The 24,805-nt window shown below is 34.6% G+C and overlaps 1 protein-coding gene and 1 long non-coding RNA gene across 3 annotated transcripts in view; one reads left to right on the top strand and one right to left on the bottom strand.

Annotated features, from left to right (window-relative positions):
- Positions 1 to 24,805, top strand: part of Hex-A (Hexokinase A) — a 124,495-nt gene that overhangs the window by 75,923 nt on the left and 23,767 nt on the right. For both annotated transcript variants that reach the window (XM_090393347.1, XM_090393348.1), the window contains exons 3-7: positions 4,433 to 4,572; positions 9,151 to 9,366; positions 17,656 to 17,755; positions 23,465 to 23,660; positions 24,080 to 24,235. In XM_090393347.1, coding sequence (XP_090249473.1) covers positions 4,433 to 4,572; positions 9,151 to 9,366; positions 17,656 to 17,755; positions 23,465 to 23,660; positions 24,080 to 24,235 — 808 coding nt within the window. The remainder of the gene's footprint in view (positions 1 to 4,432; positions 4,573 to 9,150; positions 9,367 to 17,655; positions 17,756 to 23,464; positions 23,661 to 24,079; positions 24,236 to 24,805) is intronic.
- Positions 2,455 to 24,805, bottom strand: part of LOC150106837 (uncharacterized) — a 50,341-nt gene continuing 27,990 nt past the window's right edge. The window contains exon 3 of the long non-coding RNA XR_016548371.1: positions 2,455 to 3,895. This is a non-coding gene — a long non-coding RNA (uncharacterized LOC150106837). The remainder of the gene's footprint in view (positions 3,896 to 24,805) is intronic.

The following is a 24,805-nucleotide window of genomic DNA, read 5'->3' as shown; positions in this document are numbered from 1 at the left end:
CATCAGGTGTGCAGTCTAAAATTATGGAATAATATTTAGATTTTCGAATTGATAATAAAATTGTATCTCTGATTGCGTTACTTAAAGTTTCCAATATTTCATTTTGACTATCTTTACTCAAATAGTGTACTCTATTGGTTTTGTAGGGTTCTTTCAACATGATTTTCCATAACGAGATCAAACTTCGCAAACAGTTCGATTAATTTAAAAAATTGCCGTTATTCCTTTCATATAATTTATCATATTATCTGCGAAAAGCTAAATTTTGGCTACCAAGGAATTTTATAATTTCAATCAAGCGTTCTAAAGAACACGTCCAATGTTTCTTTTCCATAGTCTGGCAATCAATAGTAGTTTTGTTTTTTAAATTTTTATCAAGTTCCTTCCATTTTAAGAAATTTTTCATGCAAGTTCAACTAGTCTCATGTCTATGCAAAGTTGTACTTGCATTTCTCCAGTCGTTATAACCTTCTACAAGACTACTTGATTCAGTAGGTGCGAAAGGTTTGCAACAAAAGCAAAAAACAGAATTTAAAGTTTTGGAATAAATGAGCCATGTTCTTGGCATGAGCTCACATTTTTCTATTATAATGTGTCGCCAAATTTATGACCATGTATATCTCTGGGATATATTATATTTTTCTGTTGAACAGGCCCCATTTCAATTAAAACAACTTGAAATTTATTTTTCATCAATATTTACCCATTCACCTGGATCCTCTAAATTTACAGGGACTAACAATGGTTAGTTTCATGGTCAACTACAACTAAATCTTCTAACTGTTTTTCACTTAAATCATGCGTCTTGTTATCTTGTTCAATAGTTGAAATAGTACTTTCATGAAAACTCGATGATGTGCATGGTTCTTCAACTCTGATTTCTGATGTATCGAGTTGGTTACAGTATGCATCAGAATATTTTAAAATTTAAGAACCCCAGTTTGTTTCTTAACATCTGCTTCTTTCACAGCATGACGCTTACGATTTTGTGCACCGGATAACTTTTTTTTTTTTAAATTTTTGATTCCATTTCTATTTTATACCCACAAGAAATTATTACACAACACGATACAGAGACGAAATAATAATCTGCACTATGCTAGCTACTGTCAGTAGCCTACTGAGATGCATGCCATATGACTGGTTAACTAGCAACAAATGTTTTGTACGAAAATTCGTTTCTGCACATAAAAACCATTCACCATTTCACTTTAGATAGACTGCATTCTGTAGGCAAGCATTTAGCCTGCTGTTGCTGCAAAATTGTAAACAGCTGGCTAATCAATGAGGCGGCAATATAAATTTTCTTTTAAAATTTTTATTCGGTGTATCCGGCCTTATTTATTTTAATATTGATCATTCTAAGAATTTTTTGTTTTCATGATAAAAATTAAGTTTCTTAAAAATGAACTTATGAACGGTGTCCCAGTGGCGGCGCCCCCTTCGTAGCGCCGCCCGCATGCTCTGCATGCCGCTTCTGCTGGCCTTGTTTATAGTAACAATTAATGACCGAATAATATGTTACCTGTCGGTCTACTTCATTTCCTTAATTCTTATAAGAAACTAACTTATTATTATTCCTAACACCTCCAAAGAGTCGGAAGACTCATCGCGGGAGGACACCTACAACTGTCTTAACCACTACACCGAACCTCTACTACGAATTACCTGAATTAACGCCATCTACCGCCCACCTCTGCAACTAGTATGTTTTGTCTGTAAATTGCATGTGTTCTGAAGGGCCGATTTGTCTTTATGCAGGATGAAAAACCTGAGTTTCCTGGAGAAAAAACCCTGCTAGCTCCATATGAGATCAGCTAACTCACCTTCGATTGAAAATCGTCCAGATAAAGATTCCTCCCATTGTGACGTGAATCGAACTTCGTCCTATTCCAATCAAAGGACGCAATGTACCGTCGTTTTTCCAATTGCGCTACGGAGATCCTTGGCTTGTAACGCAATTCTTCATTGATTGGTAAACCGACTAACAGATACTGATATGCTTAATTTATTTCTGTATCAGAGTTGTTTGTTTATATAATATATATATAAAAATGGATCATATGAAAACCAACTGGTCATCATTTCTTTTGCCTTTGGGAATGTTCCACTGGAATATTTTCGCCCTTCACAAAAGTGGGGAAAAAATCGCAGTAGAGCACAATTGATCTTAGGTACTAGTGCTGAATGATAGTTTTCTATTTATTTCGATTTTAATAAAATATGAAAAAATATAGAATTCTGATGCACATCATTTGTTATTGGCTGCAATTTTTGAAAAATAAAAATAAATGAACCTATTTCAGTTAGAAATGTGGGGTGTGGAAAGGGTTAACAACTGCTCAGTATGTCCACAGAATATTTAGTGTGTGTAAACTGTTTTAGAAACATTGATAAAAAAAAATATTTTTGTGAACCTACAAAGTATGATTATTATAGACTAGGAGAAAGATGAAAATGAACTCTGGCCTCTGATTTATTTTCTTTGTCACATTGTACACCACCACTATTATTGATCTGTTTTTAATATTTAAAAAAAAAAAATTTTTTTTAAGCTTGATCCTTATGAAATTTTGGCTTGTTAATATTTCAAAGTTGAAACAATACTTCTGCTACATATTACCATGTGACATCTTCAAGGAGTCCTTTTGACTCATCATGGGAGGGCACACTACTCTACTGCACAACTCAGTCTCCTCTACTTAACTTCCTACTATACGCTTCAACAATACTAACATCGACATACAATGCCATCCGCTGCCTGCCACCACCACCACCAGTCATATTTTGCCTGTAAATTGCATGTCTTGTTGGCTGATTTGACTGTATGAAGGATGAAAAACCAGAGTTTCTGGGAGAAAAAAAAAACCTTACTACCTCTGTATATGAGATTGGCTAACTCACTTTTATAGTTAGTTACTTATTCATTCATATTTTAACAAGAATTTGTCCTTTTAGTGCTGAAACAAAAGTATGGCATCTGATTGATGGAGAATATCACAGATCAGTCATGATCATTATTTTGTATTCATTTAGAATGGTTTTGTGTGTATGGCAGGTGGGCAAATTTCATCTGCTGAGTTGCAATGTTTTCAGAGTAAAAATTTTTCCATGAAATAGAAATTTGAATGTCTACTGGTTATTTGCATAACATTAAGAGATGATTATTTGTAAATTACTGAATGCAATTTTTTAAGATTTTCACTCTTCTCCACAACTTATATAATTTACTCCTGTCTATAAAAGTTGACCTTGCTCTGCTCCTCTTGCTAGTAGCATTACATATTTTAGAGTCCTAGGGACCATCTTAAATGATGTTGCATGATAGCAGAAAGAGGAACATGGAAAAGTGCCTCCATAGCACAATTGGAAAAGGCCTACGTTTGATTCTTGATGGAAGGAATCTTTTATATGGGTTTTTCTCCTGGAAACTCCGGTTTTTCATCCCACATGCAATTTACAGACAAAAAATACCAGCGGTGGTGGTATTTTTTGCTGGTTTGAGATAGTTGGTAGATGAAGTGGTGGAGACAGGGTTGTAGTATAGGTGCCATCCCTCTGAGTCTTTGGACTTCTTGGAAGTGTCACAAAATAATATTTTGAGAGAGGTTGGTCATGTCAAAAACAAACCAGCATTTTCATTTCGAATTTTTAGTTTTTCTGAAATAACTGTTCCAGAAAAAGCTGATATCTGGAACATTACATATTCCCAAAATCAGCTTGATCATCTTCTGAATCCTCCCATCAAAATCGTTAAGATTTTTATTGCAAAAGAACTTTCTTGGTTTCATAAGTATTCTTATTATTGCAGTAATCCTTGTTATAACTATTCTTGCAATGTATCCTCTGAATTTTAATTCCTTATTTGCCATCCTCTTCCTAAGCTCTGTTTCATCTTAATGAAAAAGAAAAAAAAAAATCTGTGTATTATTAATCAGTTTAGAATTCTTGATATTGTCCATACAACTGTACATTTTAAAATATAATTAAAAAAAAAAAAGTTAATCAATGCACTTTTTTCACATTTAACATGATGCAAAAGCTAATTTAATGCTAACCAAAATTAACTTATTCCAAAAACAGTGCTTTTAAAACATTTAGCATTTTTGAATTGTATCACACTTTAAATGCAGAAGTTGCAATAAAGTTAACTTGAAAGGTTAATTTTTTTTAACCTCATTATTTTAATAATCTCTCATACACGCATTCTCAGATGACTCAAGATATCTAAATTGGTTTTAGTTTGTATTGGCATAATTCAGATAATTGTCTTATATGCATCACTGACAAAGCATTAGCACTGTGGTTAGTCATACACAATACTAGGTCATGTTTATATAGTACTATTGTTTAAAAAGTAAAATTTTGTTGTTCAAATAAAAACTTCAAAAAAAAAAAAAAAATTTGCATTAACTCTGTTTTTACTTTTCAGAATGTGGAAAATTTTTAGCCCTAGATCTAGGTGGTACAAATTTCAGGGTACTGCTAATTGATCTAGATGGAGACCTTTGCAATATGGAGAATGAAATTTATGCAGTGCCTGAGGAAATAATGCTGGGAACAGGTAAAGAGGTAAGCACACAAGTCTTTATTTCTTATATATAAAAATAGTTTTTTTTGGGGGGGAAGCAGTATACATAGTTTTTGAACCATATCAATACTGTCAATAACTCCTAGATCTTAATCAGTTTCCTGGAACATAATTTTACCAAAAATCAATATAGCATTAATGATACTTCTGTATTCCAAAATCGAATCTTTGCTTGAGGCATCAAAATAACTCCACTCATCTGAATGTTTAAATCTTCTGAAGAGATATGACAGAAATACTGCACAACTCTTTCGAGCTGGTATCATCATGAAACAATAATTAAACATTTAATAATTTATTGATGTACATATGAGATGCTAAACAAAAATTCCTGGAATGACTGAAAAATAAAATAGTGGTTAATTTTAATGACAGATCTTTGTTCCTTTCAAATTAGTTTCCCTTGTGGATTTATACAGTCTAGCTTTTTTCTCACTGCTGGAAATACATCTAGTAGAGGCTTCTTTTGAGTTTGCCTTCTGCATTTCTAGAATGTCTTCTTTGAGCTGTGATTTTTCCTTTTGGAGAATAAAGGCACAGAGTCAGGACTAAGGAATATGAAGGATCAGGACCATGGCCATGTTGTTCTTAGTGAAACCTGTTGCACGGATAATGTGTTCTTGGGTATTGTTGTGAAGTGACCAGTTATATATGTACTACCCCCCCTCTTCCCTCCTTCAGCAAATATCTTTCCTTGAATGCCTAAGGACCTAATTAGTAATACTGATTGAAAGCTTACCCTATAGGAAAGAATATCTAATGTTTAACTCATTCACAAAGAACATAATGATCCTGCCCTTGATATGTGACTGAACTTGCATAGCTTTCTTTGAATTTTTATATTAACTCAACATATGGACAGTTACAAACCTCTCATGTGGAGGTGAATGGTCAAGTGCTGGGAAGACATAGTGTTGAAGATTTAATAATACTGACAGCACTTAAAAACCAATTTTAATGCTTTGAATATTTTGTGTCACTGAGAATATCTTCAGGGAGTACAACTAACACTTGTAACGCATGCACTTCATTGAGTGTTGTGCATGTATGTTACAAGTGTTAGTTGTACTCCCTGAAGATGCCTCAGTGACTGAGATGAAATATTAGAAGCATTAAAACTAGTTGAATCCTTTCTTAATGCTGTTGATACTTCAATAAACCTCTGACATCATTAACAAGCTCAAAAAGCAGACTTTGTGGTGCATTACTGCTTAGTTTCTTTTTTTGGGATACTGCCTCTTCCATTATCATATTCTAATCAATCTCCTATCCATTAATTTGTCTACCAGTTTATCATATGACTTCAAAAAATCCATCGCATACAAGTTCCTCGTGTCTAGCATGTTTGTTACTTTGTAATATTTTACTTCAATTTTATGACTATTTTACAAATTTGTGCTGGCTATTGTAGAGACTCCTGTCTATACAACTCTACTCAGTGCTGTATTCTCTTCCTAATATCATGACCATACTACAAATAAACAGAATGCTTTATAATTGGAAACATCTGTCTTAGTATCATTTTTTGTGCAGTGGCATTATTTTGCCCTCTTTCCACTTGAGACCATACTGTTCCAAGACCCTCATTAAACAGCTTAAAGGCAGACCCAAACCCTTGCACATGTTCCCTAAAAATGTGTGATATATATATCATCTAATCCATAGTGTATCAGTATCTAATCTTACTGAATACTTCATATATTGGTTCATTCACACTACAAGCCCCCATAGCATTTGTTTCCTTTGTGTTGCACTACATCTTTTGGTATGATAAACAACAATTAACAATATTATTTTAAAGTATAATAAAGAATTATAGCTCTTCACCCCTCCCCCCTCCCAACACACACTACCACCATCATATTTCTTATCTCCTCAAACTCATCACAGGTCTTGTTTATCTAACACTCACCAATTGCTAACAAAAAAAAAAAAAAAAAAAAAAAAAAAAAAAAAAAAAAACCTTGATAATCACACCAGCTTATACAATTTGCAGAGATGACCTCTTGGTATACTTCTCACCCTACACACTAAATAATTGCTTTTATGTTAATATATAAACCCCTCATTAACTTATGTTTCATTTTGTATCATTCCTTTTTTCTTGCTGACTAGGCTCCTTCAACCAACATTCTGGAGACTAAATATATCTTTAGTCACTTTTCTCTGGACCTTTTCCAATGTCTGATTTCCTCAAATGCTGGCAGTGAAATTTGTAGTTTACTACAATGATTAAGACTTTTGTATAGAGGAAACTGTCCATATCCTTCTCATTATTGCCATTTATCTATTGTCCTCATGGTTCTTGCAGTGCATCTCCTATATTTCAGCTTTATATAATTTTGTATGTTGACTGGTCTTGTAACATTCAACATACAGAATTATAGATTGCAATCCCACCAACACACAAAAGGATAAGGACAAAAGAAAAAAAAGTCACTTCCTGGCCTAAAAGAACAGTAAACAAACTCAAGCCCTTCCATGTTAAAACACCAGGATATATGGAGCACTAAAAATTCACAAACAAGGTATACCCTGTTGTAGATAGTATAGTCCCACATACAAACTGGCTAGTAGCTAAGCTACTAGCCACTCACAAACAATTCTCCCTCCTTTGTCAAAAATTCTGTCCACCTAAGAAGTATTTTAGAACACTATACCTTAAAAAGCTCACTTAATGGTGGTGAGCTTTGATATCACCTCACTATTCACAAATTTACCACTAATTGAAACCCTTAATCTGCTAAAGTTGCACTTTCCACCTGATATATTTGAACTATTTAAATTCACAATACATGCAAGATATTTCACATGGAAAGGGAAAATATACAATTAGATGGGACAGCCATGTTCTCTCCACCCCCCCCCAGCCAACTTCTACAGAACACCTGGAAAAACTAGCTATCAATACACCCCTCACAAACCAACACTTTGGCTATGTTAACGATGTGCTTGCTATTTGGCCACATTGAATACATTCTTAGTGCATTTAAATAGCCAACATCCAAAAATTCACTTCACAATGGAACTGGAAGTTAATAACTGTCTGCCCTTACTGGATACACCAATCACACATCTTCTCAGTTTTTAGAAAACCCACACATACAGAGATATTTACACCATCACCCTTCTCAATAGTATGGTATCTTAAAAATCTTAACCCACAGAGCAAGAGCAATCTGTTTCAATCACTATGCTTTTGCTGCTGAACTGGCTCACTTACACCACACCTTCTTGGCCAATGACTATAATCCCCATAAGATAAACAAAATACTAAATGCTCCTAGGAAACCCCTCCCACTATCCACCACAGAGAACTATAACAAAACAGTCACCATTCCATACATTAAAGGCATGTCAGAAAAGATATCTAGAATAAATATCAACTATGCACTGTATTCAGACCATGTGTCAAATTAGCAACTCTCATCCATTCGCCCAAGGACAGCATCCTTCCTTTATCACATCTAGGAGTCTACAAAGTACCCTGCTCATGTGATCGAGCTTACTACAGTCAAACAGGAAGAACTGTGGACATCTGCATCAATGAACATAAAAGATGCATCTGGCACTATCATTACAGCAAGTCTGGCCTAGCAGACCATGTTTTGGATTCTCCTGCACACAAGATCAACTGGAAGAAAACAAAAGTACTGCACAGAAGCTTTTTACATGTCAGAGTTTGTTCTTAGAAGCAACAGAAGCCTTGAAACATGTTCTGAATCTCAACAAATAGCTGTATAAATTTGCCTAAGATTTGGGAGACAGTTTTCTTAAGACATAACTAGTACCTGTTTTTTTTTTTTTTAAGATAGAGGGTGCCTAATTAGGACTTTAGTCTAATTGTTGCTACAATTTTGTTAAACTAGTCCCTTTGGTACACCATGTTGTTGTAGTCTTGCGTACTGTGACAAACTGTGTTTTTGTGCTCTGAAGATGCTGCTTATAACACCAGCGAAATATCAGCAATAAGTCAAATAATTATTTACTTATAATTCTGTGTTCTGATACATACCGTCAAAATTAAACAACATGTACGACGAACACATAAGCCTTGCTACATGCTTATTCACCAGTATCTTTCTCTTAAGTGACTTAATGCTAATATATTAGAATAATAATTTAAGGATTATTAATTATATGAAGAGCCAAATCGCTTCAATTCAGCGACATGAACTTATTTAAGTTAAGGGATATTACACCCCATATTGTTTCATAGCCAAATAAGAAACTTGGAGTTTCATGCCAAATATAGAAATATACTAAATTACTGTGCTTCTTGAAATAATGCTTGAAGAATTGAAGTCATTCTGTTATCGATTAAATTTATTCAGTGGAATTGCCTTGGTGAGTAGAATCCTGTATACTACACAGTATAAAAAATCATATAAGCTTTATAATAACTTGTAAAGGGAAAAAAAAAAAAAACTGCAGCACAAGTTCAGGATTCTGCAATCCACTCCTGTTTGTTGATTGAAGTCCACTGAAATGATTGAACATTTTCTATGAGTATTATATAAATTTCTTCACACAATTTAAAAAATATCTTTCTTCTATAGCTCTTCGATCATATTGCACAGTGTCTAGCCAATTTTATGGAAAAACAAGGTGTAAGAGACCAGAAGCTTCCCCTTGGGTTTACCTTCAGCTTTCCTTGTAAGCAGGAAGGATTAACAAAAGCTCGTTTAGTACAGTGGACAAAGGGATTCAAATGTACAGGAGTCATTGGGGAAGATGTGGTCCAATTGCTACGTGAAGCTGTTATTCGGAGAGCAGTAAGTTTTACAACTAAGGTCATTGAAAAAATTAGAAATGTTAATATTTACTTTAGATTTATAAGACTTTGCCTGATATAATGGTATTAAGAATGAAGTTATCTTAACTAATAGTGTTAATATTTGAAATATTACTTTTTTTTTCATATTTTACTATAACATGCAGCCTATTAAATATTTTTAAAATAAAATTATTGCTTATATAAAGTGATTCTTAATTTCATTAATGAAAGCATGTTTTGACACCTTCAGGTAAGCACAAACATTAGTCATAACCACTTTTCTCTGACAAGATATAGCACTAAGAAGTAAAAACAAAGATAAGCAGTGGACAAAAATTATTAGCTTTTGAACAAAATAGCATCTGTCATTTACAAGCAATAGCCATCAGGCTGTCCATTGCAGTCGTACGTCCTGTTGCATAGAGTGTCTTTGGTCCATTTAAACTCCACCCACTTCAGTTGCATTCCATGAGTTGATTGAAGTCCAAAGTAGAAATCAACAGGAACAAGACCAGGAGCTTGTTAGCAGTGGCGTAGCTAGAGCTGTTGCCGCCCCTCTCGATATGCACCAAAAATATTACAAAAAGCCAAAACGACATATAGGGAAATAAATTAAAACACTGTTTATTTTTGAAGTAAAACTTTAATTTCAACATTCTAAAATGTTATTTTTCTTGCTTTTCTGTTAGCAAAATCGTCGATGACATTGGCGAAGTTTATTTCATAGTAATGTAGGTAATTCTTAAACATTTTATTTAGAAAAACTCCTCTCACAACTAGCAACACTTACAGCAATTGTGAGGAAAATTCGCAGTAGTATTACGATATTTGGAACTGAGCTCTCGAGACTGTATTTTAGAATCAACTGCAAAAGTTCAAAGTGCTGCCCCAGGCAGATCCCCTCCCACTGCTAACATGGCCCCTAACAAGCAGTAGGATCTGCCCCCGGGCAGATCCTACTGCTTGTTAGGGGCCATGTTAACCTTGGGTGGTGGTTATCCAAAACTACTTGACAGTGTGAGCATAATGGGTAGAAACCTCATCATGCAATGCTCCCATTGTCACTGCTACATTCTCTGGTCATGTATCACTATCCCTTGAGTAGGTTGTGTCAAGTGATGCAGTAACCCATTCATTCACAGGTTGGTTAATTTAGGATTTGTTCATTTGTAGGATAGAATTGAAAGATCATGTACATTTACAGCAACATTTCACTCTTGAAAAATATGCACCACCTCATATTGTTTTGCTTTCATGTTGATCTATGTCATGACCTCGCTCTCACCACCATTTATCTTGGATCAGTAAATAAACCCAAATTAATAGATAAGCTAAAACTTAGCTGAACTTTACTTATCATTCTCAGTTATCACATACAAGAAAACTTAGCTTTAATCTGATTGATATTGCCTCATCATTTTTACAACCACTGACTAGTTTGTTTTTCATAAATGTCTTTAATCACCCAGTTATGTTTTAGCAAAAAAGTGCAGTCCCTGTCTAGTACTCCATCTTGTATGCCTTTATTATATTTCTTCTGTTCATGAAACAAACTCCAAATGTTCCCTAGCAATTGTACTTTCACCAGACTACCATTTTGCCTGATAACAGAATTCTGATATACCGTATCTCTTGATATCTGTTGCATCTTTCAGAGTTTGTCACTCACCTAATTTTTTTTCTTTCCATATTTTTCCTTGCATATTAATTGTTATTCTGTTACATTACTAGTATCATTTAGAATATCATCAACAGATTTTAAGCAAAAATTAATCTGAGATAATGCCCTGTGTATTAAGAACAGGGGAGGTATAGACAAAGAAAACTGTGCAGAAATGCATGAAAATATAGAAAACAATTCCTAAATTCATTAGTCTTTTTTATTAAAAGATGCCAAATGTTACCAAAATATATACATTAATGTTTGTTTTGGAACAGAGGGACGAAGCCAGATGATTGGAGCAGAGCTCTCATAGTACCCATATATGAAAAGGGAAATAAAACTGAATGTGAGAATTATAGCACAGAGGTATTATTTCCTGGTAAGATTTATGCCAATATACTTGAGAAATAGTTGAAGGATTGTAGAAGAGAGGCTTGGGAGGTGCAAGCTGGATTTAGGCCAAATAGAGGCTGTCTGGATCAGATTTTTACGACAAAGGGTTGAGAAATCATGGGAATATAACAAAGATCTGTATTTAAGTTTTGTAGATCTGCAAAAGATATGACAACCAAGAGAAAAGCTATTCAAAATGCTATGGTTGTATGGTTAAATGGAATATTATATCAAAGCAATACACATAGTCTCTATTTAAGATGTAAGTCAGCAGTTAGAATTGAAGTACAGGAAGATGGTTTTATTTTAAATCTGGTGTCAGACAAGGATGTACATTATCCCCTTTGTTATTTATTATCTATAGGGATCACATTATGAAGGAAAGTGCTATTAAACCTGATATCAAAATTGGAGATGTTAATCTCAGTTCTTTGCTTTATGCAGATGATGTTATACTTCTAAATAAATCTGCTACAAGTCTGCAAGATTCCCTAACTAAATTGAGTAATGGTTGTAATAGATATGGTATGAAGGTAAGCAATAACAAGACAATGAAAATAGGCAGAAGCATTGAAAATATAACTGCATTATGAATGGAGAACCTATAGAACATGTAAAACATTTCAGCTACTTGGGCATGATTTTTAGTGAAGATGGTAAATTAAACATGGAAATAGACAACAGGATCAACAAAGCTGGTATGGTAGGAAGTCAACTGAATAAATTTATATGAAATAAAAGAAATTAGTCAAAATACTAAATTAGCTGTATACAAGATGGTGTTGCAACTAGTTTTAACTAATGGATCTGAGAGCTGTGTTAGAAGTAAAACACTTGACCAAAGACTATAGACTACAGATATGAGAGTCCTGAGAAACATTAGGGACATGAAGAGATGGCATAAATGGCAATATCATGTTATTAGGAAAGGACTTGACATTGTTAGCATCCAGGAATGTGTTAACAGAACTAATCGCAGGTGGTATGGTCACTTAAACAGAATGGGAGAGGAAAGATAAGCAAAACAAGTGAATGTTCTCTGCCAGGTTGGCAGGAAAAAGAACCAGAGGAAGACGAAGATATAGGTGGATTGATAAAGTGCCTTAGAAGTTAGAAATAAAAGATCTGACAGTGTTATGTGCCTTGACAGGTAATAGGTTAATTTGGAGGAAAATTGTAGATAGGAAGTTAGTAATGATGTAAATTTTTCATGTAGTACTATCATATCCTGTATACAGATTATACAGAGATATATATTTGATTTTTTTTAAAACGGATTTCAGAGATTAGTACCAATTTGTAATAGAAAGCAAAGGCAATCATTTGATATTCTATTTTTAGTATTAGATTTGTTAAATTTCATATAACAAAGTTGGTTCAAAACTGCATTAAGATAATATAGTAAAAATTGCAACTAAAACAGAAGACAGTTCAATGTGCTGGTAAAAACACATACTTAACACCCATGTGTTTGAGCATTAAATTTTCATTCATGGTTATGTGTATTTGCATCAATGTTTATGTATTTGATGGTTCGAATTATATAAATCAGTTTCTTAAATTTTTGAGGATAGATTAAAAATCATGCAGTGGACTGCATCTGGTCCTCTGAACTATTCCAATCCTGATATCATGAAATATCAACATAGGTTTTTTTTAATTTCCTCTCAATGATTTTCTTCCAGATGGGTCTTGTTAGATCTGATTTGTGGTATGTTCAGATCTCTGTTTATGTTGAAACTGCCTTCTTTGGGGTAAACTCTTGAGTGAAGTTATTCATAGTGACCCTTATCAGAGAAGTCAATCATTCCTCTTCCACCATGGGAATAGAACTACACTCCACATGGATATTTCTACCATTATTATTATTACATAACACCTCTAGGGAGTCCAAAGACTCATCCAGGGAGGGCACCTACTCTACAACTGTCTCCACCAACCACAACTACCTCCATCTACCACCAATTCAAACCTGCAGCTCTTTGGTTGAAGAGCAGATATGCTAACCACTCGACCAGGCCAGCAGCCTTATTAATAATTTTGAAAGTAATTACTTTGAATATATTTTCTGAATATTGGAGATTGGTTTTCTGATAGGTATCAACCAGTTGTGTATGGGGAGCAATATTCCAGAAGAGGAAAGTCACTAGTGATGTGCCTCAGGGATCAGTTTGAGGATCATTGCTGTTTAAAACTGTATGCTAATGATATTGGGGAAGATTTGAATGGGGATATGGAGTTGTTTGTAGATGATGCAAAGTTGGGACGAACTATGAGGAGTAGAGCAGATGTAGCCTTACAAGAAGACTTGACTAGACTGGGTGAATGGGTATGAAAGTGGGAGATCCCAGTTCATTGTTGCAAAAGATAAGGTTTTAAAATTTGGAAAACAAAGATGATGTAAAATTTACTCTTGGTGGGGATGTTGTTGGAGGTGGAAGAAGAGAGAGATCTTGGGATGTTGGTGGATAAGGATCTAAAATTTAGAGGACATATTGCCAAAATTGTGAGGACAACACAATGAATTCTGGGAATGATGCAGAGTCTACTGACTTGTAGAAGTAAGATTCTGGTTCCATTGTATAAGATTCTGATTAGGCCACATATGGACCACTGTACACATTTAATCACTTAGATTTCAAAAAAGATAAGATTTGAAGAGGGCCCAGAGGTGGTTGACCAAAATAGTTTATCTCTGTAGTGTTGAATATGAAGAAAGGTAGAGATGATTCAATTTGCAAAGTATAGTGGATAGGAGAAAGAAAGGTGATGTGATAGATGTAAAAGTTGGTGAGAGGTTGTTATAGGATTAACATTGAAGAGGTTTTTCATAAATACGGTGGGTGATTGGTGGAGAACAACAGATCATCCCTGGAAGCTGGATGAGGAGGATGTGAGCAAGGGAGTGAGAAGCAGGATTTTTGCATGCAGAGTTAGGAATGTCTGGAACGCATTCCTTGAGAACATGGTGTCTGCAGAGAATTTGAATGTATTTAAGGCATGGTATGAGGAGCTATGTGTGTATGACAAAAGGGACATCCTAGATGAGTCTGTGGTGACTCCATGGGATCTTAGAATGATGATGATGATAATATCCTTAATCAGAAATGCTGTTTTTATACTTGATAAACCTAGTAATTAAAAAAAAATTACTTAAAAAAATTTAACTTTGCCCTTACCAAACAGTTATAATACAATCTAAAATGCTACTTTGAATTGTATATGTTGAAGTATTTAAAGTTACATTTTTGCAGATTTTATCATTAATTTCATGAATTTTTTAAATTGTTATACCATGTACTAACTTAAGTAAAGTAGATAGATAGTTAAAGTAATACTTTTAATATTATGAGTAATTATATATGCATTCAAATGCATCTAAAGATGAATAGATGGAAGCGTATGTGTTTCGTGAGGATAGAAGGGGTAAAAAGGGAAGGGGAGTGCTATTGATGATAGAGAAAGAGTTATGTTCATACAAAGTAGAGATGCAAGAAGGAAATAGTGCCAGTGGTTTTGAGGCAGTATGGTGTGAGACAGAGGTGAATGAAGTACTTGGTTGGATGTTGTTATAGACCAGGAAATGTGGATGGTAGTGACTATGAAATGTATAATCAAATTAGCCAAGCAAATAAGAAAAGAGTGATCATTATGAAAGATTTTAGTTGTGGCAATATAGATTGGAATGATGAGATGGCAACTGGAAGTAAAGAAAATGAGTTTTTGAGGGATAACTACCTCATACGGTATGTAACAGAGGGCGCACGAGGATTTGAGGGTCTTGGATTTGGTCATCTCATCAGAGGATGTAATTATAAATAAAGTGACAAATCACCCACCAATTGGTGAGAGTGACCATGAGGTGATTACCTGGGTGGTTGCCAGCAGTGTGAGGACCTCTGTAAGAAAAGAGTATGTGGAACTACAAGGGGGGTGATTATGAAGAGCTCAGGAGACAGCTTGCAGGTGTAGCATGGAATGAGGAGTTAGCTGGAAAAGAGATCAATGCAGCTTGGGGGATTTTCATGAACTATCTAGTAGATGCAATGTCTAAATGTATTCCAAGGGGGAGAAGGTTAAATAAGGTAGATGTGAAATGGATGAATAAAGAGATTAAGCATATGTGATACAGAGAAAAAGGGCATTATGAAGGCAGCATAAGAGAAGTGGAAATAACCAATTCCATGAGGACTACAAAGACCAGACAAGGAGGGTGACTTGGTTGGTGAGAGTAGCTAAAGAGAGGTATGAACAGCAGTTGGCTAATGAAGCCAAAAAGAACCCTAAGGAGTTATTTCGATATGTAGCCAGCAAAAGAATGATTATGGAAGGATGACATTGATTCGAGAAAATGGTATAAAGACAGCTGTTGCAGAAGGTGTGGTGGAGATGCTTAATGAGCAGTTCATAAAGGTTTTTCAATCTTGTGAATAACTTCATGGAGAGATTGAGATCAGTTGATGATGGGGAAGAGAAATTGACTGTAAGTGAGCAAGAGGTATGTGGGGAGTTGAGCAAACTAGATGTAAATAAGGCTGTGGGACTTGATAATATATCACCACATATTCTGAAAGAACGTGCCAGGTAGTTGACGCCAGCCTTGACATATTTTTTTAATGAGTCTTGCACTGAGGAGGGCAAGATTGTGGCACTTCATAAAGGAGGTGTTAGAACTCTAACTATAGACCTATCTGTGTGTCAGGTGTTGTAGTTAAGTTGTTGAAGCTCGTGAGAACTAGGATTCAGAATTGGGTTGACAACAATGGTATTATCTTTGATGGACAGCATGGATTTACTAAAGGGAGGTCATGTTTTAGTAATCTACTTAGTTATTACAATAAGGTGACTGCTTCCATGGACAGAGAAGGATCCACAATAATATACTTAGATTTCACAAAGGCTTTTGATAGATTACTGCATGATAAGTTGATAGTCAAACTAGAGTGGATGGGGTTGGATATTAGATTGGTGCATTGGATTGGCGACTGGTTATCTGATAGGTATCAACAAGTTGTGTATGGGGGAGCAATATCCAGGAAAAGGAAAGTTATTAGTGGTGTGCCTCAGGGATCTGTTTTAGGGCCATTGCTGTTTTAACTTGTATATTAATGATATTGGTGAAGATTTGGAGGAGATATTCAGTTGTTTGCAGATGGTGCAAAGTTGAGACAAAACCATGAGGAGTAGAAAAGATCTTGTGGACTTACAAGAAGACTTGAATAAATTGAGTGATTGGGCACGGGAATGGGGATGCGAGTTCATTGTTGCAAAATGTAAGGTTTTAAAATTTGGAAAACAAAAACGGGATGCAGAATTTATGCTTGGTGAGGATATATTGTCGGAGGTGGAGTAAATAAGAGATCTGGGGGAGGGGGATAGTGGATAAGGATCTGAAATTTAGGGGACACATAACCAAAATTATGAAGACAACACAGAGGCTTCTGGGAATGATGCAGAGGACACTGACTTGTAGAAGTATCGAGATTCTTCTTCCATTGTATAAGACTTTGATTAGGCCACTCATGGACTATTGTGCCCAGATTTGGTCACCTGGTTTTCAGAAGGATGAAGAGATGTTGGAAAGGGTCCAAAGGCAACTGACTAAGGTAGTTTCTAACTTCTGGAATGTCTAGTATGAGAAAAGATTGAGAAGATGCAACTTGCAGTCTGTTGGGCAGGAGGAAGTGGGAGAGATATGATAGAAACCTAAAAGTTGGTAAGGGGTTGTTTATAGAAAGTTGTTTATAGAAAGTGGTTCTACATAAAATAGTGGGAGATCAGGGGAGAACCAGAGGTCATCCCTGGAAACTGTATAAAGATGGTGTGAGAAGCAGGTTTTTTTCATGCAGAGTTGTGAATGATTGGAATACCTTTCCTGAGAGTGTCTGCAAAGAATTTGAGTCATTGAGTAGAATTAAAGCATGGGTATTGATGAGCTGTGTGTATGATGAAAGGACCTCCTAGATCAGTCTTTGACTCCATGTGGTCTTGGGTAGTAGTAATAAACTGTCAAAATCGTAACTACCCAACAGAATGATTAAAACAAGGAACTGCACAATACATACCTGAATGAAATGATATACTCAATACTGAACTTGTTTGGATTTTTAAACTTAAATAAGTGGATGTTGATGTTTTGAAATTTTTAAAATTATTCTTTGTATATACATACAGGTTAATTTGAGCATTGGATTAGAACAATAATTAAAATGTGATATTTATTTTCTGCAGGATGTTGATATAGATGTTGTGGCAGTAGTCAATGACACAACTGGGACACTCATGTCTTGTGCTCACAGAAACAGACAATGTCGTGTTGGAATAATAGTAGGTATGTGTTGTAAAGGCATTGTTTAATGAAGTATTGTTCAAGGACATTCATGGTAAAATTTTAAAAAATTATAAAGATTCATACATTGAATATTTTTATTGGTTTTTTATAAAATCATATCACAAAACCTAATATAAAATACCTCTGGTATTTATATTAGGTTTTGACAACATCATAGATGCAATAGTTTTGTAATTTCAGATCAGCTTGTGGTGTAATGAATCATTGTCAAGTCTAGAATATTTCTGTCTTAAGACACAATCTTAAAGGTTTATCTATGCTGTATAAAGACTTATAATGTGCATCAGTGGCAGTATTTACTGTGAACAGTTAGAAATTTTTAGTCCAGAACAGAATTAAGAATGAGAATTATCTATTTAATTTTTTTTTTTACTGTATTAGTTCAGGGATATGATGGAGGGGGGGGGGAGTCAAATGGTTGTCTGTGGGGGAGGAGTGATCTCAAAGGAAAAGAGTGACTGCTGTGGGTATTTCATTTCCTGCAGTCCACTGTTGTAGTTCTGAGATTAGATTTAATTCATGTCCATGTGATGATTAGTTCAGAGTTTGAGAGGAGATATTGAATTGTTTGTGGATAATGAATACTGGAGTGTAGGAGTAATTGGGAACTCAGTAAGTTGGTATTGTGGGAATATGAATGTGCATACATTTGAGTGCTGCTAATTATAAGGGTATGTGTGGTCCAAGAAGAAAGAGGATACAAGAGATCTAAGATTAGTGGTGGATAAGGAGTGTGGAGACATACATTATAAAAGTTGTGAAATTACTTCGAAAATTGCTGCAAAAATGAAGAACATTGACAAGTATGGACAATGAAGTGATAGCAGCATTGTGTAAATCGTAATGATCAGTCCATGTCTGAATTTCTGTTCACAGATCTAATCACTTTGATATCAGCCAGATAATGAACATTACAGAAGGTCTAGAGGCAAGTGACTAATATTGGGTATGAGTACATATTAAGGGGACATGCTTTGCGGAGGTGGATAGGTGATATGATTTGATACTTATAAGTGTGCCACACAAGGTAAGATGGTGAGAGATGAGAGATCATCTCCAGAAGCTGTATAAGCATCTTATGTGTAAAGGAGTGAAAAGTAGGTTTTTTATTTAGAGTGAAATGCATTGTTGAAGTGAATGATAAATGTAGATACAGCATGTGTTCAAAGCAAGGTACAATAAGTAGTGTGGTGCATGGAAAGTTAATCCACCCATGATGGATCTTGGACTAATAATAATCAATAAAACCAAATATCAGATATGCTTGTGAAATTTGTTTGTTGTTGCATCACTTAACTTGTAGATCAAGCATATCAAGTGGTGTAGATTTCTCAAAGATGGGTCATTTTTGTGAGTGTAATATTTGTCTGGGAAAAGTATTGAAGATGCAGATGAATAAAAGAAATAAAAAAATAAAAAAAAGGAGAAAATATGGGTTTTCAGAATATACAATGTTCTGATAGACTGCAATGTTTCTTAATTGGAATAGTGATCGAGGAGTGAATGATGTTAGACAAATGGTTTTGAAATATATGGTTTGAAGTGGCAGTGAGCAAGAGCATGACTTCCAGTGAGTGAGTATGAAGATAAAAAAAAAAAAAAAAAAAAAAAAGCAAATTCCAATAATGGAATTCAAGACTTGAAAGCAAATATGAAAAATTAGTAAATTTTTCATATTTGTAAATATGAAAAATGAAGTAAAATATATGCAGCATTGGAATTAGACAATTGGTGTATATATATATATATATATATATATATATATATATATAAATTATCAGGTAAAAATAGACATGCACAGAAAAAAAAAAAAAAAAAAAAAAAAGATTCAGAGTAGTGCAGTGTAGAGATTCCATTATTAGTGGTGAATGAATGAGAGAGAGTGCACAAGGTTTGTTTTTTACATTTGGGGAGTAGGATGATTGTGTGTAATATTTATTGCAGCAGTGAATGAGTTGAACATAATGTGAAAATGATATCAGAAGATTGCTGATATCATTATGAAAAAGTAGTTGGTGGACCCAGATATGAGCAAGGTTATGACAAAGATGACAGAACTATGTGAGGAGGAAATACAGTTCATGAATGAGAGATAAATTTGAGGAAGAACAAGTAAAATTTATATTAAGAGCAAAGGAGTGGATTTGATCCAAATCATGTGGAGCAGATTTCTGCTGGAAAGGAAAATATAAAAGCTAAAGATTAATTAATAAACAAGCAATCTGAGGAATTAAGAGTAGATATGAAAGAAAAGTGAGAGATAAGCAAGACTGGAGTGGTTGTGAATAGACATTGAGAAGAGAATAGTGGGAAGTGAGAGATGAGAATGAGGAAACAAGTTTGTGAGACAGGTATGGAAATGGCTTGTTGTGATGGACAGGAAGATAAAATAAAAGTGGAATCAGCAGTTATGTGAGGGTAGGACCACAGAAGTGACAGCATGGATAGGACTTAGTTACAGATCCAGAATGAATTACTGTTTGTGTGAAAAGGTAGCGGTTAAACAGGATAGGTAAAATGGATGAATGGAGAGATTAAGCATATCTTGAAAGCATTATGGAGGCAATAATTGGTTATGTGTGTTTGTGGATATGTGTGTTCACAGGGCCAGTTTGTTTTGAGGGATAAAAAAAATCATGGTTTCCATGAGAGAAAAATCTGCATCTCCATATGACACCAGCTAATTCATCTTTAATTGGTAAACCCCAATAAAGGTTCCTTGCATCATAGATGGGACTGTAATTCATGTCTTTCCAACCAAAGGGTCCTGTTGAAACTAATATTAGTTAGTGAAAATGGTAAACTGATAACTATTGTAGAGGATATAGTTTTAGTAAGGAAGAGTTCAAGGTATTTCATCTTTGTTCAGAGCTTGAGCAAGGAGAGTCATATGCCACACAGGGGTGGATATTCAGTTGTTATTTGCATATGATGTAAAGCTTGGAAGGGTTATAAGTCTCCTTCTGGTTTATTTAAATAAGCTTGATGAAAATGAATGGGGATTTCAGTTTAATGCAACTAAATGTAAGGTTTTGAAATTTGGGATCCACTGATTGGGAGGCTGCATACTATACCAGTGGATGAGACAAGGAATCTTGGAGTGATAGTAGATAAAAATTTGAAGTTTTGGGCACATATTACAAAAGTAGTGAAGGTAACTTAGTAAAGTGCTGCAATACTGAAGACTTTAACTGTAGAGATAAGTGGTGATCCCACCATATAAACCCTGGATTCAACCACATCTGGATTACTGTAACCAGATCTAGTTATTATTTGAAGAGGATAAATTTAGCCTTGGAGAGGGTACAGATAACCAAAATGATATCAAGACATTTATAATGTTAGTTTGAGACATTTAAACAGTTGCATGTATTCATAACTACTGAGATTGAGACATTTAAACTGTTGAGAGGTATTTAATCTCTCCTGATTGGCTGAGTGGTTAGCCTATCTGCTCTCTAGCCAAGAGGCTGTAGGTTCAAATCCCACCAGGACCATGGGTGTTTGTGATTGTCCTATGAAATATTTGTGGAAAGGATATCTGTGACATTACCACTTCTTCTAGCAGAAGGCTTCACTCCCAAAATCCTAGTGATTTAACATCACTAGACAACATAACAGTATGTTATCTAGTGATGTTAAACATGAATAACTAAACTAAGAGGTATTTACAGGATTGACACAGATTTTTCATCTAGTAGAACAAGTAGGAGCAAGGACGAGACTATCCCTATAAGATGTAGGAGGGTGAGAAGTCTGTTTTTTTTTTGTTTTGTTTTTTTGCATGGAGGGTGGTTGGATCATGTAATTCACTGCTTGATAGTGAAATGTGTGAATGGATTTAAGTGGTGTGGTAGACTGTTCAAGATGGTCCTCCCATGATGAGTCATATTACCCGTAATATGACTCATCATGGGACTGGAGTTGCCCGTAATAATAATAATAATAATAATATTTTCTGATATCTTTCAGACAACTAGCTTCATATCTTACTAATCTGTTATCCATCCACCATTTCTCTTAACTTGTACCCCAAACTGACATGCTGAAATCTCTCAAATTCTTTTACAATGTCCAAAAAGTGCTATATATTAGCCTTCCTTATCTGGTTATTTCATAAGATAAGGATAACTGGCTAAAACAAAATCTTTACAAACTGACATAGATGATTGTGGATAATCCTGTACCACTCAGTTCAATTTTGCATTCTCTTTACCAGCTTTTCCCATACTTTGAGTGTAGATATATAGACTAGAATGATTTATAATAGGACACTTAGCCTAATTGGGAAAATGTTTTTACTGATCTTTCAGCTATATGAAAAGGAACATCTTTATCACTAATATGTTCTATGATCAAATAAGTGTTTAAACAGTTTTGTGGTCTTGTTTAAGGGGAAAAAAGTTTTTCAGATAAATGACAGCTCTCTCCCCCATAAGAAAACTTCTTTGTTCTTGCAAATAGCAAATCTGATTTCAGAATACTTGACAAAATACTCACTATCTAATGATCAATAATTAAGTTTTATTACTGTTATTCTATAGTTATGACAAGACTCACTGCATAATTTTAATTCCCTTGATTTGTTCAGTTGTTGATTTCTTCAATTATTTTTAACTCAATGCATTGAAATTAGAATGTGTGCATAGATGTCTGCTTCATTACAAAGTAGTTTCTTTTAATCGATTAAAAGAAATAATTAACTTAATTTAGCTGACCAAAACCATTTCCCAGTAAATGCATTTTTGTATAGTTTTACATAGTACAAACAGATATTATCATTATTACTATATGATATCTCCATTGAGTCCAGAGACTCATTGTGGAAGACCCCAAACTAACTATTATCCACACAAAACCTATCATAGATTTTTCCTACCTCTCCTTAAACTCATTCACTGTCAGGGAACTCAACTAATTCATCACTCTTCATGCAAAAAATCTTGTCCCCCCCCCCCAACTGAACCACACTTTTACACAACTTTCATGGATGGGCTCCTGGTTCTGACTCCTTTTCATATATTGAAAAAATTTTCTTTACATCAGTTTTATAAATCCCCTTTAATATCTTAAGTTTCTACCATGTACCTTCTTCTCCACATATCAGCTAAACTTTGTAACTGCAAACCTTCAGCCTCATAGGGAGCATTTCACACACTCTTATCACCACTTAATCACTCATCTCTGAATCTTTTGTACCACCTCCTGGTTCCTAAGAAACCCAGGTGACCAAATCTGTGCACAGTGGTCAAGATGCGGCCGAATCATAGCCTTATAAAGAAGGATAACTTCGCTATCATTATTTGTTAACATGTTGGTCAACATCCAAGTAATCCTTTGAGCCATTTCACCAACTTTTGCAATATGCACTCTGAACTTCAATTTGCTGTCCACCATTATCCCCAAGTCCCTATCCTCATCAATTTCCTACAATCCAGTACTATCAGTATGATACATTGCATGTAATCTTTTCAACTCTAAATGCATAACTTTACATTTTGCAACATTAAATTAACAATCATTAGCCTTTGCCAACAATGCTAATTTATTTAAATCCTCCTGCAGATATAGGTACTAATTCAAGTGATGTATAATTGATATATATATATATATATATATATATATATACAAATGAATGAGATTTGGATAGAAGGAAAATATGCCGATTACACTGTATTTCATTTTTAGGAACAGGTGCCAATGCATGTTACATGGAAAGATTAGAAAATGTGGAATTATGGAATGAACAAGAGGATAATTGTCCAGCACAAGTGATAGTCAATACAGAATGGGGAGCATTTGGTGATGATGGATGTTTAAATTTCATCCGTACTCCATATGATTGCGAGATAGACAAAAACTCTCTGAATCCAGGAAAACAACTGTAAGTATTATTTTTGAAACTGTCTAGCTATTTAATATCACTTGCATCTTGAAATTTAGTAGAATTTGCTTTCCCTCCCTTGTAAGTATATCACTTTGACATACTGTTTTATAATAATTTATACAGTTACATTCAAGGCATCTTCTGTAATGACATGTATGAATATATTGCTGGCCTGGTTGGCTGAGTGGTTAGCATATCTGCTCTGCAGCCAAGAGGCTGCAGGTTTGAATCATGCCAAGGGCATGGATGTTTATTATCCTACTAACCAATTACCATATGTACTGCTGTGACCTGTGTCCTGGTGCAGTATGACCTTTTGTCTTTGCACCATAAAAATCAAATGAAAAAATGAACATATATCAAGTTATTATATTTTAATAATTAATATTTTATAAGAATAAATTCATATATTTCAGATTTGAAAAAATGATCTCTGGCATGTACATGGGTGAACTGGTGCGACGTATATTGGTTCATCTGACTGAAGATGGTTTAATCTTTGAAGGAAAAGGATCAGAACTGCTAAACACACCTTATCATTTTGATACTAAATATGTGTCTATGATTGAAAGGTTAGTGAGCCTAATTTATCATTGTAGGGAAGTAATCTAGTATTAAATTTACCAGTAGGTGGCAATTGTTACAACAGTTTGAGAATCTAGGAAGATTCCCAAACTGTTCTCACTGATTTCATCCAAATTAAGTTTCACCTTCTCTCTATCCTTAATTTTACTGATTCTTATTGAAACATACAATTAATTAATATCTTGAATATTAACATAGAATTGTCATAAATATTATTTAATTTACTATTTAAGTTAATAGCAAAGCCTCTCTAACTCAGTCAGTAACAATAATGCTATTTGGTTGGAAAGAACTGACTTTCAGTTCCATTAGGACTCAAAGAACCTTGAGCATTTTTATCTCAATGTGAGTTTGCTAGGCTTATATGGAGGTAGAAAAGTTTTTCATCCTAAACCATCCAGAGAATACTGCTGTTGAGAGCCATAGCATCCTATGGAGATAGGATTAACTTCTCTGTCATTGCATTGAAGTTCTTTGTTGTGACAGTCATTCAAGACCAACATGTTAAGGTGAAGATGATGTGATTAAAATTAACAAATAGAACTTCAATAGCACAA

The sequence above is a fragment of the Typopeltis vanoorti genome, chromosome 5, assembly GCF_054136105.1.
Source record: "Typopeltis vanoorti isolate ZY-2024b chromosome 5, IOZ_Tvanoo_1.0, whole genome shotgun sequence".
Lineage (NCBI taxonomy): Eukaryota > Metazoa > Arthropoda > Arachnida > Uropygi > Thelyphonidae > Typopeltis > Typopeltis vanoorti.
The sequence above is the reverse complement of the archived record's forward strand: the minus strand, read 5'-3'. Positions and strand labels throughout refer to the sequence as shown.